Consider the following 17,230-nt stretch of genomic DNA (forward strand, 5'->3'; position numbering starts at 1 on the left):
CTGCTAGCTCAATAGAGTACTCCAGTGAAGACACACTCCCCTCCGGACCTTTCTCTTCAGGAGGCAAACTGCTTCAAAAGCAGCTCCTCCTGATCAAGCCGGCTGGAACTTCAAAATGCTGTTTTAGCTACTTAGAACAGAGGCCAAACCCCAGACTTTAATCCATTCAAATAATGCAATCCTATAATACAGCCTCTATTCTTACTCAACTAGAGAATCTTAATATTTGGTATAATGGATTTCTGGAGAAAAAAAGATTGACATATAAGTTGCATCTTTTTCACATACACAAATATCATACTTATCTATTTCTACATGGCCACTTTTGGATAACTGGTGTATAACAATATTGAAATAAAATAGGCTTAAAGTTTGCTGTATCTGTTAAGAAGTTTCTCACACTATTACATAAATTGATCTCACCACCTTGTAATGAAGACTGCTTCCAACTGTATGATATATAGCATTCTTTTGGGTGTACATATCTTTCTTGATCATGACACACTTTGGTATTAACCTGAAGGGTATAAGTACTAATGAAGAGAAGCAGTGACCTAAGCACACCCAAAGAGCATGGAGCCAGGGCTGGAGAGGTTCCAGGTCACACCACCACCAAGGCATTCACAGCAACCGAACTGGCAAGTTAAAGTCAAACTGCTGGCCTAAAACTCATTTGCTTCATGTTTTTGAGATTACACTGATTCATTTTCCATGCTTAACTTGAAAAAGCTAGTGTAATCTTGCATTTTACAATTACTGCTTGTTTTAACACTTTAGTGCTTTTAGAAGTGTTCCACTGTTGTGTGAAATTGGTAAAGCAAAGCAAGTCAGGGCACCTAAAAAACTGCATCTGCTTGCCAAGTTTGGAGTGACTTGCTTAATTTTTTTTGTAGGAAACTGAAAAGAATGATTTGCTGTTCACCTGGCTGGGGACTTTTTCCTTACTAGTTGAAAAGATCTACAAAACTACAAAATAATCACATCAATATCCACACCAGAGCGGACTGTCCATGCAAAAAATACCCCTCCTCTTTTAGGAAAGTAATTGAAACATCAGTGCAGAATTATCCCTGCCTGTATCTATTCTAGATAAGCTTCTCTGCCCGGTCCAAATTATACTCCGAGAAGGACAAGACAAAAACTGTGAGCAAACAAAACAGAAAACAAGATATGTTAATGAAATCAGGCAATATAATGAGAAAGGAGGGAAAAGATTTTTCAAAAAATAGATTCTTTTTCAGACCTGTGGGATGCAGCTTTGTGTGCACAATACTTTTTCCTGTATAATCCACAAAAGATATTCCTGGGACACCACTTATAAATAGACCCTAAGCATGAATCCAACTGAGAACCTGCCAAGAAAACTGGAGGGAGAAGAGAAAAACAAGGGCTTACATGAAGGAAATTCTACAAAATAAGAAATTTGCATTTAGTATGATTTCTGCCAGCACATAATGGCAAAACTTGCTGCTCTCTACCTAGATCAACTGAAAAGAATTCTAGTTTTCTTGTTCCAGAGCGTCTTTCTTTAGCTAAAGAACTCATCTGTGCCATTAATATAAATTATTCCAATGATTTAAAATCTAATCATTTGTAATCAATCTAAATCACTAATTTAGGTGATTTATTCAATAGCCCCCTTAAGTAATTCAAGCTTCAGTAGCCAAAACTACAAAACATGCCAGAGGGATTTAAAACAGATGATTAACACACTGTAACGGTACTTTTTGCCTCACCTGCTGGTATTACTCCAAGAGGAAGCGGTGCTCTCACAGGCATGCGTATGTAGTCTGTGTCTTTTCCAGCATCTATCTGGGCTTTAAGGAGTAGACCATGAGCAACTTCACTGACAGATCCATCTCCACCAACACAAACTACCCTATTACAAAACAAAGATGCTAAGCAGTGCAAGATAAATCGTCTCACAGCTGATCAAATGAAAGGTAGCTGTCACGTATCATCTACATAATGATATTTAAAATAGCTAAAAATCATTTTGTTCTTTAAAAACAAGTTAGGGCTTCACTATCAGATCAGCAAACATAACATAAGCATCCTTATTTCTGCTTTCTTCTGAGTAGAAATAAGTATATTTAACAACTTATCTGTATCACGTTATGTAAAACATATGTAAGAGCACTGAACACCCGAGCCAAAGAACTAATCAGACCGTAGAGTTCAGCACGTGCTTAAGTGGAAAAGTTCTTTAAATCTTACAATACTGACCCATACAGGCTTTCCACGCTTTTTTAACTGCCATTCTAATAACAACTCAAATATTACAACAAAACTAAATACACTTTAAATACAGCTAATCCCACAGGCTATGCAGGCAGTCGAAGGATTTAGCAAGGTATAAAAGCTTTGCACCAGTCATCGGGTGCATGAAGGTACTTAATCATTGCTTCCGGAGCATGTAATTAAACTCTCACCTGCTACGGCTATACAGAGGAATGCATTTGTCTGTAAAAGCTCTGTTACAGCCAGTGTTTTTTCTTCTGTTGTTATCTATTTGGTTTAAGCAACTATTAAGTGAGTCCCTAGATCACTATGTATGAAAGTTAATGGTTTTTCTATGGTTAAAGATTCTTCTCAACAAGTCAGGTTTACTTTAGAAGACGTTTACTTAAAATCTCATAAATCTGAATGTGGTTGTGAAACTATGTCCAATAATTCAAACAGATAAAACCGGTAAGCTCTTTGTAAGAAAATATTCATGATGTTATTACATTGGATTATCTCAGCTTCTCTAATATTTTTCTTTGGTTCCTATTATTATTATTATTATTTCCTAATTACTACTTCGTTCCTAAATTTTCAGGAGTATTGCCTCTTCTTTCTAGCTAAACACAGCCCACATCAAAAAAGGTAAGACTACACAACAAAAGTTTGGAGCACATTCTCTGCCTGCTTGTTAACAGTAATCTCCTGTTGTTTGTCTCCTTTTTGGTTTAGTTATAGTTTGATACCTAAGTTTAAAAGTCTGTGGCACTGCAGCAAACCCAGGAATCTCTAAGTTGAAAAACTGTCCACTTAGAGGGACTTAACATTTTTGAAAATAGATATATTTTAATCTTATTTGGGGGGGGGGGGGTTGTTGTTGAAAACAGATGCAGAGTCAGAGGAATAACAACAACAACAAATGACACTCACTTTAATTTTTAATTTAACATTATTCTTGCCTTTTTGGCCAGAATTAGAGGTGTGCAAGGGACTGGGGATTCCACAGCTAATCAGCATGAGCCTGTTGTACATAAACGGTTGAAAGTCTTGAGCAGACAGATTTGACTAAGACCTTCAAGACAGCTCCTTAGGGGAACAAACACCTGTCTAACCATCAGATGACAAGTTTCTTAATCAACTGTGCACTAGAGTCTGTCTAACCTGAGATATTCCTTTAAAGAAATCCTTAATAGCTCAGGTTCCTGATTACGGAGCAAGCTGATGCATGTATAGCGCATATTCCTGACAGTGCAAACAAGCAAATGTAGCTGGAATAGCAGCATCGCAAACGCAGTCTTCCTATTTGCCACCAAGATGTGGCGCTGCAATGGCCTACAATCTTACAAAACTTCGTGGGAACTGGAGACATTGTAGAAATCAAATAGAAACCAGCCAGCAATAGCACTGACAATATTTACAATGAATTAAAGAATTAGCAGCATTACTTACAGAGAGCACTCAGATACAAATATATAAAACTTCCAGTTTTACTACTGCAGGTAGCAACCTTCCAATCTACTATTGTTTTCACATGTGAAGAATCATAACTCTTTCAGCATGAAATTCAAGATTAGCAACTGTATTTTGCTATACAGCTCACCTACTGTAATCAATTAAAAAAAAAAAAGTTGTGCCACGCCTTTTATACACTGTTATTTGAAATAGTTTTTCAGTCCATCTGAAACAGACAACACTTCAAAAGCAGGAGCTCGGTCAGAACGGCAGGGTAATATATTGAGAGAGCAAAGATAATCAGTGATACTTCTAGCTTTCTGTTCCAAAGTGTCAATCCTTTATCATAATATGAACACTGACCTCATCCTATCAGACTCTGTAGGTTTTACTTGGATACAGCAATTCAAGGCATCTCTAGGTACATCAGTGTAAAGAATTACCCTTCCATCTCATCTTTCCAATGATCTTATATCCAAAAAAAAAGAGTCCCAAGTTACATATTTAATAACATAAAACAGTACAGAAGATGACTCTTTTCAAATGAGTAGAGATGAAAGAATGAAAGACAGGCTTTTTTGGAAAATATAAAACTCCTTTTTAGAACACTGAGAATTTCACTTTTGCTCCTAACTTATGATAATAAAACTTAGTTAATTGCCACATTAAAAAAAAAAAAAAAGCCACAAGAGCAGCAAAAAGCAGCTCTCTTCTCAAAGCTATTCCTAACCTCAACCTGTTTTTTAAATGGTCTGACTTAGACAGGGCAGGGATCCTTTCACCTCAGAAATCCTAGCATAATTTTGACTTGAAGGTATAACAACCTTCAAGTCTTCCAGCTTCTTCTGTTCCTCTTTGCCTTTAGTTCTGGCTACTGCAGGCAAGTCCTGCAGGAGAACTACTCCAAAGACTTCACCCAATGATAGAAGACATAACAAATAAAATATGATTCAGAGTAGAAGGGATTCATGCAAGAAAATAAAGTGCAGGCTTTTCCCTCTCTGTCTTTACATCTGCTTCCTGGGATAAACCAGTTCCCCAAAAGACCCATCTTAAATTGAAATAAATTATCCTCAGAATTTGTAATACCTATTTACATTTTCAAATATACATGCTCACCTAACTTTGTAAATAAGGCTGTTCTGAAACTACTAGAAATTTATTAGGGTCTTTAAAACACTATTTAAACCTTCTTGTATGGCTTACTGCACATACAAAAAAAATCAAGGAAAACAAACATTCAAATAACAGTTGTAGTGACTGCTGTTAAGACTTCCACAGTACACAAAACTATTATTATTGAATTTGCTCCCATTAATATTAAAAAACCAAATGCTTCAAAGATTGCAGGATTGTTCCATATGTCTACACTTTAAGTGACTGAGCATGCAATTCCATTCTGGATTTCAAGTAAGTTTGAGTGTTTCTTTAGGGTTTTTTGGGTTTTTTTAGAATTTTTTTAAGACATTCAAGTTACTTTTAGATAAAACATTCTCTTTAAGAGCCATTTGCATGGATGGAGTGAAATACAGAGCGCTTCTGTCATTCTTGAAATACAGAAGCTGCAGCTTTCATGAAACGTATTGAAGAAAGCTTTACATTTATTAACTATTTTTCAAGAATCAGACATATATACCTATTTGTCAGTAAGCAATAATTATTAAAAAACCCACAATGTCTAATGGGAACTACTTTTCTCAGTCTTAATATTTATCTGAAACAGTAACTCATGAAAATCTACTGACATAGTTTTGGATGGAATACAAACAAAAACTGATGCTATAGAACTTATTACCACTCAACACCACATGCCAACTTACCCATCAAATGCCCGGAGTTCACATTCTTTAAGTACTGAAAGAGCATGTCCTTCATATTCAGTTACTGTGGAAAGTAACATTATTTAAATATCAGAATAGGTAACTTAAGAGCTTTTAGTTTTGTCCTTCTAACATAAGGAACATGCATTAAATCAGTTCAGAATTTATGTTTGATCATTAAATATGTTGAAAGTATAAGAAGGTATGCATATTTTACTCTTACAAAGACATGATATTAATACTTAGCTGACACAAAACATATGGCTATGTGGTGCATTTAAATGCAGAGAATTAAAGAAAATGTTTGTTGCATCAAAATAGAAGTTTTAGCATTGACAGTTGGTAAACTTCAGGAAAATGTATGCCTATCCTCAGTTAAGACTGAAATATTTCAGTATCAATCAAATTTAATTGCCTTTGTGTTAGAATATGCAAATTGCTAAATCAAAAAATATGAGGAATTAAACACAGAAATATGAAATCAAGCCAAATACCAGTGACAACAGAATATAACACACAGAGGAAGGTGGCACAAGTATACACCAGAGTTCATAGCCTCTGGAGGAAATGAATCTGTCACTCTACATTGATGTCTCTGTGTTTGTTGATACCCTATGTAGTACTGTAAATGCCAGCGAAGGCAGGATAAACTGGCATACTACAGATGGCACAAAGCATCATAACTACATTTAGCATTTTCTAGGCCAGCTTTGCCAGAAGAGACAGCCCAGCTGCATCCACCCATCAAAGATTTTTGCTGACTGACGTGACACTTGCAGATGGATTTTTTGTGTAAGAATGTGCATCATTATATGCAAAATTACATTAATCTTTCATGCTTGTCTGTCCCTGGTGCTAGCATATTTGAAGCCTTTTCTCCAGTGTTTCTAAATATTGTTAAAATTATTAGCCTTGGTGTCTACAACAATCATGCCGTATCTGTACCTGTTACAACGTAGTATTTCTACCAACTACTCAAATGCTGCTTACAAGAATGGAAAAAACTTAATGCTTATTCATTTCCTGTGTTTGTTTGTATATGTGCGCGCACATGTGTGTGTGTTTTAAGTGTATATATAGAATATTCTTCAACATCAATAATTTTCTGTTTATATATATATAAAAATAAGAGTGATAAAATTTGCTACACTTTTCCACAGTATACAACTGTGCATCGGCAGATAACTTTAAAATCTCCCAAACTCCATTGATAAAGTTGTAACGTTTGGTATTCTGGAAATTCTTGAGTAAAAATCAGAGTTATTTTCATATCAAAGTTAAAGAATTATCAATTTGCTAAAGAAACACCTATCAGTAAAATAGCTTTCAGGAATTATTTACAGCATTACTTTCATGCAGGACCTCCTCTGGAAGATAGGACAGTAGTTAAGGTATCACAGCATTCTCCTTTGCTTTTAGAGATAGGAACTAACCTTTTAGCAGCATCTGTAGCATGTGAAAAAAAGTGACTGATAAAACTTTATACTGTACGTTTTTAGTCTGTAAATTCAGAAAGGTTCAAACATCTTACCATTACATTACTGTGAAAGAAAATCCTCCCATGAAAACATACAGTTGGTAACCAAATTATATTGTACTCATAACTAAATGTCATTATGCTCATTCAAAAAGAAACAATTAAAATGGTATAATAATATTTTATTTTGTAAAAGAAAACATGCTCAGAGGCAAATTATGCCACAAAAATATTTCTTAAGGCTTTTTTCCAGCCATTTCTAATGCCAACTTTAATTGAAAAGCACATATGAAGTCTCAAACAATAACAACTGAAAGAAGGGCACTGATGGTGTATCTTATCTGAATAGAGAGTCACGTAATCCAAAACATTATAACACCGTATTTCATGCAGCCAATAAAAAGCTAAAAGTTTAGTCCCTACATAAAGATAGAGGAAAGCAACATGTAATTATTTCAGCCGTTCACAACCTCGGACAGTTCCATATGACATGTATGAATACTGGCACTCTGGTCATAGACTAATGCCAATAGGATTAAAACCACTAATGAGAAAAACAGATTATCTGGTGTTAACACTTGCAGGAAGAGAAAAAGTGTATAGTAAGTATAAACTGATGATGTTGGCCCAAATTCTGAATTATTCTCTTTTCTTTTGTGACTGTCTTAAAAATAGGGGAGGAAGGAGGAGGAAGGCTCTACTGCTTTTCCCTAGACCTCCAGCTTGTTGTTGTGCATAAATGGGAGCAGAAGACTCAAAATGAGGAAGAGAAGTGAGACAGTTTCTTTTGACAGCTAGGAGCCTGTTGAAGTTACTTTATTTATTTTTCTTAAGTTCATGTTGAGACTTGGCAAGACTGTCATATATTTCTAAAATACTGGCTCCAATTATCAGTGTTTGTCTATACTTTTAGGCATCCCAAATTTAGGGGAAGTTTTTGTTGAACTTGATTTTCAGAATAGTTCACTACTCTTCTCCTGAAAGCTATATCCCAGTTGCAGTGCTCAAAATTGCCAAATTCTTAGAAGACTGTATAAATATCAGTTTTTAAAAGTTGCTTAGTCCCTTAATTAGTGCTGAAGTACTGTAATTATTTCACAGACTTAAATTTGTTAATTCCCATCTTCTATTGCATTGAGTACTTCAAGGATATTGGTTTTTTCCATGTAACTTAAAACCTCTGGAGTGTGCAAAACAGTTTGCCAAAAAAAAAAAAAAAAAAAAAAAAAGCAGGTAATTAGGGAAGGTAAATACTACTTCAAAACTCACTTATTAACTTATATGCCTTTTGCTTGCTGTATATTCTTGTGTAAGAAGGAACATCACTATGCCAAAATTGTAAGAACATTTTATTTCAACAAAAGTTGAAATGAAAAATAAGCTCTGGCAGCTTTATCATGTAGAAACTAAAAATAGTAAATAGTAATATCAACAGTCAGCTACCAAAATACAAGACTGCATGAAGAGAGTTCTGTATTTCAGCACCCTATTGTCAAAGGGTTTTTCTTTCTTTTTTTTTTTTTTAAGTAACCTTTAAGTCTTGCCTTGTGTCCGTGCTTGAAGTCACTTCAGAGATTCTAATTTGCATTATGATTTTTGTATACAATAAGGTTGAAGCTTTAAAGGTGTATATGTGTAAAGTCTAAAAGTAAAAAGAATCTTTAGCATAAAGACTGAGTAGTGAAAGCCTTCAATTTTTAATACCTAATACATCTTTGTACAGCGCAACATATGTAAATGCTGGTAATCTTTTGGAAAGTTAGTAATAGTGACACTCCAATGTCACAAACAAAATCCCAAACAATTGAGGAAAAAAACCTATTCAATTTACTTTATGTACTTCTCTACAAGCACCTAAAACTAATGTAGTTTTCTCATTTTGCCTGTAGGAGGAGTGTTAGGCAGCTAATAAGCATAGTAGCATTTGGATATTGCCAAAACAACCTTATCTTAATGATAAACCATTAAACATTTACCTGGCTAAAATCAAAAGTTTCTTTTCACTATTGAAAAGAAGTAAAAGCTTTAAACTGTTTTTATTCAGTTACAAAAAAGTGGTTTTAAAACCAATGACATTCATAGTTTATATTAAATTGTATGAATCAATTTATATAACTATTACTACAGATTTGGCTTATTATTTCAGCTTTGAGATTCCAGTTGGCATTACACTGCTAAAATGGTAATATTATGGTAATGCTGATGAGAATGTTGCCTTTAAAAAAGTTTAACAAACCAGGTTACGTCCATAGTAAAAATAATAAAACACTAACCGGTAGTAGGGAAATAAAAGGTGGATAATTTTTAAATAGTTACTTCAAAAAAATAGCTAATTTAAAAACATGACATATTCTGAGTTAGTCGTCTCTTACTCAGGCTTGCACCATTAAAAAACTGTGACCAGACAAGGCTACATTCAACTTCTAAGGAGGCAGCATTATTATTAATCTGCTTACACCATCATCTGTGTCTTGCAGGTGAAATATATGTCTATGCAATATTTAAAACTTATATAAAGCTGCTGACATCGCCTTGTCTCTCTTCTCTCAAAAAAAAAAAAGATTAAGAAAAATCTGCGGTTAAGAAATCACACCACTGTAATTCTAACAGAGATTGAATTCCTTTTCACACTTAATTCTTGTGCGTCAATCTTCAATCTTCAACTGATTTTACATTAAATTATGTGCTGAATAATTCAAAAAAACACATATACATATACTAAAATTAGCAAGGTAAGTTTCATATTCAAACACTTATGGCTTCATTATATTTTCATATCTAAGTCAGATTTGCCCAAAACAATTCTTGGCCTGTTAACTCAAGAAGTCCTGATTTCACAAGAAGTTTAAGGGACGACTATAGGATTACCCATCTGACTTGCACTTTGTCTAAGCTGGAACTGATGATTTTTCAAACCAATTACAACAGACATAGGAAAAAGCCTTTTTGGTTAAAACATCTTGCAAAGAATTTACACTTCACATGGATATGAAATACATAACCTAAGAATAGCAGCAGTGTATTAAAGGGAACTATAATACGATGAATGTAAAATTATTTGTAAAATACTATATACCGCTTCCCTGTAGACTTGGTGGGTTTTGTGACCAAATTTGATGCAGCATAAATTTCAGTCTCTTCACAGAAGGGGGCAAAAGTAATAACCAGGTCATTAACATTTTACTGCTCTAAGAAAAAATTTTTGTTTCCCTGTTATATTTCCTACAAGAAGTTAATCAAAAAAACAGCCAAGGGGCAAATTCAACGAAATACAAAGCAGACCGTAGGCAGAAACTGGGGCCTTAAATCCGGAACTGCTGTCTGGAATCCACTGCCGCTCAGAGGGTAGCATCACTAGAGCGCTGAATCTACACCGTAGTGCTCCCCAGACACTGCGCTGTGCCACCGCGCCCCAGGAGAACTGCCCTGGTCACCACAGGACCCAACCAGCCGGGCTTCTAGGCTATCCCTGAAACTCAGCCAGAATCCAGAAATCACATATTCTTCAGATAAGCCCCTCTTATGCTGTCAGACCAATCGATGTTCTCAGAAGAGAAGTAATATACACTTAGAAAACATGGCTGACTGCAAAATGCAGCTGCACCATGACTTCTCTCAAAAAGGGTCTGCCCAAGTAAGAACGAGGAGAACTGCCCCCTTCACGCAGCAGCCTCCTGGCTATTTCAGTTGCCAGCAGAGCCAATGATACGAGCTAAACTCCCTCTTCTGCCACATTGCTTCCCTCTCAGAAAAGGGCCACAGCCACGAAGCTATGGCTACATGCTTTCTCCTTCCTCTATCCACTTTCCAACTTGGAATTCAGATTATTAGGTCCAGAGGAAAAAAAAAAAGTTCATAAACATGAAAGCGTTCTACAGCCTGACAGAGCACGCTAAGTGGGACATGCGGATCCATATCTTCAGGAGTTAAAAGACTGGTCTCCAGCCCTTTACCCACTTCTTCAGACAGAGCCCTAAATAGTAAGAAAAGCCCTGAATACATAAAGAAAGTATCTAGCCATAACTCCTCCTCTCTTCCCTTGCCATTGTTTGCAAAGCAGCAACTCTTCTTTTGTCGATAGTCAGCACTACCTGTTCACTGCGGTTACTCACCTTGTATAAGAGACCAAGGTACTTTTCCAAAGTTGTATCATTTTGCATTGTTAGTACTGGATATCCGTCACAAACTTATTAGGAAAGCAGGTCAGACTTTCAGAAGGAGCTGAGCAACAGATCCCAGCTGTACGCAGGACTAAAAAGACGTACTTTCACACTTGCCCCACTGAAGAGACAAGGCTGTGCTAAAGGCCCACCCTTGGCTACGCAGCGTACCGAAAGGAGGCAACTGGAGTCAGGGCTGTGGAGCTCTCCCATGCACAATATACAGATAAAAGTGCCTAATACGGGGGTCTGTATTTCATTCTATTGGCAAAATACTTAGAAGCTATCAATGCCCTATGCTGTTCTTAACTGGAAGTCTTTGTATTATCTGATTATTTGGAAATGCATTGTCTAGACCGAACAGGATTAAGGTTTGCCATTTCCTGCAAGGCCTGCAATAGCATGTATTAAGCTCTTCTCCTCCTGTATTCTAGGATACTGCTGTAAAGGAAGGAGGAGCAGAAGAGATGAAGGACTTCTTGTTGTCCTTTCTCCTTTTCTTCAGAGTCATAAGAATCATGTTCTAGGTATGTTGCAAGCAGAAGTTCCATTGAGTTTAAAGAAATGTTCAGATTAAGAGATAGATATGGTAAAGAAACCAGAAAACTAACCGAGTTGCCCTCGAGCTCAACATTTAAGGGCCCAAGGACCTAAACAAATCTATAAAGTTTTTGAAAATCTAAATGTTTGCAAAGAATCACCACGAAAGGACCTAGATACTGTCTGGATCCCTTAACTATTATTTGAATAGAAGCAGTAAATATTCCACTATTCCCAACTGATCTTCAATACATTAAAAATATAATTTATGCTTACATGATTTGGGAAAAACATCTAGTCAAAGTGAGTGTTTTGAGGAAAATGATTAAATTAAAAAAAAAGAATCCCCAAATTGTTGCTGGAAAACAAATCAACACTTTTATTACACTGAAGCAACTGGCTTGCATGATGCTTGGAGAAAAGTCCAAAGGAATCTGTCCTAATATACAACCTGCCTTCTGAAAAGGGACACTTTGTAATTTGTCAGAACTCCGGAACAACTCATAAGCAAACATACACAGGACTGTCAGAGATTAGCGGTCTCTCCTCTTTTTATATGATGCTTGCTTTAAAAGCACAAAAGATATTACTTGTATTGATATCCATAGAGGGAAGTTATTCAATGAATAATGGAATTATTAAAACCTTTTTGCTGAAACAAAAATATACTGCATTGTATTAACCACAGTTACAAATACACTACTTGCAGACAAAGCCAGTAAGGATTAGCAGTAAATTCAAATTGTCTTGCATGCTTAAGTACTAGTTTCAAGAAGGATTAAATTGCGCTTTTGAAGCAACTTACCCGTGACATCCGTTTTGATGTCTGCAAGCTTAAAAAGAGGCGCAACTTGTTCATAATAAACATGAGTAGCTTCTCTTTTGTGGCTGCTTGGATTAACAAAAACTTTTAAGGATTTTGGTCTGTTCTGAAAACCTGAAAAGAAAACACAAAACATTTAAGAATATACACAACCCAGCTGTTTCTATAGTTTAACTGAATTTTTAATATTAGGAGCATTATTAGGACTTTAGGAAGACATACATTACAGTCTAAAAAAGTGTCAACCTCTTACTGGAAGTGTGCTATTTATCTCAAAGTTACAGTAAGGTGCGCAAAATTCTGATTACTTGCATGTACAGCTAATAAATAGTAAAAAAGATTTGTGCTTTAACCAAGAGGTTACGAGGATAAGAAAAAAATGTATATGTCATATCCTAGCTTAATGCTGATACAGGAGCAGAATGAATGTGGAGAAGTTACAAGATAGAGTGAAAAAAAAATAACAACAACTCATTTTTGGAAATAAATGCAAAATATTTTCCAGCAGGCAAATGTCAATAATATCCAACAGAACTGATTCTACAAATCCAATACTTTTATTTTTCTGGGACTACAAATTATACAATGTAAAGGAAATTTTCTCATCTTAAAAGAGGTCAGAAGAAATACATAGAAATAAGAAACTTGGCAATATAATTCAAAAGTCTAGAATTTGTCATCTATTAAAAAAAAAGTTACATTTAATTCTTTCAAGTAATGTGAATTCTGAAAAAGCAACATTAAGAAATACTGCCATACAAGCAGTACTATGTCTTGCATGTTGATCCAATGATATTTCTTCTGTGAAAGTAAGTTTACTATTTGGAACATGATTTTTTTGTTTAATAGTAAATAATTCATACAAAACAGTAATGAAACTACTTTTCAAGTGCTCTTTCCTAAAATTCTTGCAGCTGTCATGATTCAATGAGATTGACTGACTTTTAAAAGGCAAGTGCTGGCATGCAATGCTACTGTTTCTTTGATAGTTATTTAAAAATATGATTTGAACAATTTTGTATTCAATGAATTCACGTATAAATTCTAATTTTGCCTTTAGTATCATATTATACTATCAGTTTTAGTCAAATGAAAACCATCTGTTGAGTATGATGCTTTCAACGTTCAAAAAAAAGTCAGTCTTGGCCCACAACTCTAAAAGGAACCAAAAGTGAAAACACAGTTTCCTGTCCTGTACAGACTATTAATTGAATTTTTACAGCCACATCACCTTCGAAGTGTTGCCTGGGACTTTATACACCTATTTCTCACTCTACCTCAACACCTGGAAAGTAACAATTCCTTGGGGAAATTATAGCAAAATACTATTGCAGCATCAAAGGGAACATATTCCTTAAGATCAAAATATAATGAATATAAAAGCCGCATAGATTATTTTTTCAGTTATTTAAACATATCAAAGACTCTGGAAAGGAAAATTAGCACTTCTATCCAGCTGGTGTTGGTAAATCCTGGAAGATTTCTTAAAGATACTGAAGGAAGTTTTCTGGACCAGTTTGCCACTACTATAACCTGAATGTACATATAAAACCAAGATTTCTAATCATTTTGATGGCAATATTTTATACACAGTGCCATGTCACTGCACAGCAAATTAATCCTATTAAATTCGGAGTACCTTTAGTAATAGTCCTTAGTGCCTACATAAAAATGTATATCCTCAGGAAGTAAGCCATATATGCACATGAAAAAAGCACTTAAGTAGGAACATATTCCCTATTTATGCCCAGCTAAAGAATTTGTCAAACAGTTTCAACATTAAGAGCTTGCTGATATCAGTCTCTGGTTTTCAGTTTGAAGTCACTGGCCTGATTTATCTTTGAGAATGATTAAAAAAAAAAACAATAAAGAAAATGATACAGTTTAAGTTCTCAAGCTCACTAGTCATATGAACTATGCCCCTTCCCCCACCCCAAATTTAGATACAAGAAGTAAAAAACACAGACAGTTTAGAAGCAAGGCAAACATTTTTCTTTAATAACGTTATGCTGGGGAGCTCTCTATGATGTGCCACCTGCTGTACTTTCCACTGCTAACTTGGAAAAAACCTAAGAGGAAAAAGTTTAATCTTTGAACTACTGTTTAAAAGTGTTTTATAGATACTGCTTCATATCCTGGACATGATTCTTAAATTTACTGTACCACCAAGAGAACAAAGAAGCACTAGACAAAAAACAGAGAGCACAACATGAAATGACATCAGTAACCAAGATACATTCCAAAGAACTTCGATGGAAAAACTGAATCTGTGCCTTTTTTTTTTTTCCTTTTTTTCTTTTCTTCTTCTTCTTCTTTCTCCCTCCCCTCTGGAAAGGAGATCTAAGCTCTTGATACTCATCTTAGGAAAAAAAAAAAAAAAAACAGTGATACATGCCAGGCAAGAAGAATGCTTCCCTAGTAATTCTATTCCAAAACAGCTGTTTTTCATGAGTCAGAAAACAGTAAGTCATTTTCTGGTAACTAATATACATGGAATTGCTACAGTTCAAGAATACTTTATCATCTTTAGTGATTCTATGCAGTATAAAACATAACAAGTATTAGCCACTGATGCTAGCCAGCTTTGAAAAAAGCAGCACAATATTCTTCAGAGACTCAGACACTGGGCAGAACGCATCGTCACCGAGGCCCCGATGACAGGGAATTGTGAGAGGGCACTGGATGTGCTGGAGGGCAGGGCTGCCATTCACGAGGACCTCAGTTAGCCAGGGTTTGACAAAAGCCTCATGAAATCCAACTACGACAAATGCAAAGTCCAGCAACTGGGCTGGACTAACCCCAACAGTACAGCTGGGGACTGACCGGCTACAGAGCACCTCTTCAGAGAGCACCCTGAAGGTCCTGGTGGACAATGATAAGCAGTGTGCTACTGACACCATAAAAGCCAACTGCATATTAGGCTGTGTTAACAAGAGCATATCCAGCAGATCGAGGGAACTGATTATGCCCTAGTATTCAGCATTTTTTGAGCTGTCCACTTTTGGGTCCCCCAGCACAAGATTGATAAAGTGGAGTAAGTCCAATGGAGCACTTCAAGGATGGTTAGGGGGCTGGACCAAACAACTTACAAGGAGACGCTGAGGTAGCTGGGTTTGTATAGCCTCAAAAAAAAAAAGATGTAATTGCTGTCCTCAAGCATCTGATGCGGGGTGTAACAGAGAAGACCATGCCAGACTTCTTGCAGGCACACAGCAAGAGGACAAAAAGGCAACAGACAAGTTACAGCAAGGAAAATTCCAATTTGAAATAAGAAAATATGAAATTCTTCACAACTAGGGCCGTTAAGCCATGGATCGTGCTGCCCAGAAAAGCTGTGGAATGTCCATCCTTAGAGATTTTCAAGACTTATCTGGACAAGGCATTAGCAATCTGATCTTATTTTGAAGCTCACCTGCTCTGAGCAGGAGGCTGGAAAAGATCATCTCTGGAGGCGCTTTTCAACCCAAATTATTCCAGGATTCTATGGAAACAGAAACATAAGTACTGCAAGTATGTAATGCAGTGTGCCTCCTAATCACAGTGGCTACAACACATAAGAAAGACTACCTAGAACACAAAAGGGCCCAAAGACTATTAAAACATAGCCATCATCATTAAGACTGTAAATTCAAGACATTTACTAGAAATCTGCCAAAGTAATACTGCAGTCTTTCAGAAGACATACAACTACACTTATATTAAGAAAAAATCATTTCTGTGAATTGATATTTTGCCTAAACTGCTAGGAGAAATTGAATGCAGAACTACAAGGATTAGGGCTCCTGATTTAACATAGGCGTGATTTAGCCACATTCATAGGTGTACTCTGATGTTTCTCATCTTCTCTACAAGAACTTGTGATCAACTGGCCCTAAACGCTCAACTCCTTCCAAAACCATGTGCCATAAAATCGTAAAAACTCATTAGAGAGTCTAAGATTTATAAGTAAAACATACTTTTAAACATAAATATACACACATATATCTAACAATACACAAAGCAGAGGGGAGAGAATAGGAGAGTATAGATTTTGCAGAAGCAGGCAATGCTGCAAAACTAATGAATTGTTACCTAGATTGTGCGAGTTACAATTAGTTTTCTGTTACTACAAAACAACCATTAGGTGAAAGCTGAAGGGAGAAAAGTAAACATCAATACCTCACTTAAAATTTAACACAGGAAATGTAGAACTATTTTTGAGGCTCAAGTGGCAATATAAAGTTTTAAACGAACATGAGCAGGCAAAGAAACAGGATTTTTTCCTCCTAATTGAAGAGTCTGCAAATTTTTGAGGAAACTTAATTGGATTCTTCCATTTTACTCTTTTACCGGATATTCTTTCAAGAAAAACAAGAACAGCAACTGATTGTATATATTAAGCTATTACTGAAAAATAGATGAGTTAATATAAATCCTAGTGAGATTTTTTCAAGAACCAAATGAATTTGCAGGCTAAAAGTGTTACAATAGTCTCTTTATGACTTGAATTACTCTCTAAATGTTACTTTTCAATTTTTTAAGAAGGAACCATTATTTATAGAAACAGGTATCACAAACAAGGCATTCAATTAATATCTTTGAGAGTGGAAATATGGTACACTAATGACATAGTCCTGCTTGTGCCAACAGACATGAATGATCATGACAAAAATTATTTACCATTCCCAGTGTGCACTGGATGTGTTACGACACACCAAACAGCTAGATTTAACAAAAGAAGCTACAAGATTAGTCA

General features: G+C 35.7%; 1 protein-coding gene across 3 annotated transcripts in view; it reads right to left on the reverse strand.

The window, feature by feature from the left end:
- CERKL (ceramide kinase like) overlaps window positions 1–17,230 on the reverse strand; it is a 63,175-nt gene that overhangs the window by 13,806 nt on the left and 32,139 nt on the right. Inside the window, exons 2-5 of one of the 3 annotated variants that reach the window (XM_026110320.2) lie at window positions 15,908–15,976; window positions 12,478–12,609; window positions 5,496–5,559; window positions 1,737–1,879 (exon numbers count right to left, since the gene is read on the reverse strand). In XM_026110320.2, the coding sequence (XP_025966105.1) occupies window positions 1,737–1,879; window positions 5,496–5,559; window positions 12,478–12,609; window positions 15,908–15,938 (370 nt within the window). In that variant the 5' untranslated portion in view covers window positions 15,939–15,976. The remainder of the gene's footprint in view (window positions 1–1,736; window positions 1,880–5,495; window positions 5,560–12,477; window positions 12,610–15,907; window positions 15,977–17,230) is intronic. The other 2 variants (XM_064515034.1, XM_064515035.1) reach the window with 2 other exon arrangements.

This window comes from Dromaius novaehollandiae, chromosome 7 (assembly GCF_036370855.1).
Source record: "Dromaius novaehollandiae isolate bDroNov1 chromosome 7, bDroNov1.hap1, whole genome shotgun sequence".
Classification (NCBI taxonomy): Eukaryota; Metazoa; Chordata; class Aves; order Casuariiformes; family Dromaiidae; genus Dromaius; species Dromaius novaehollandiae.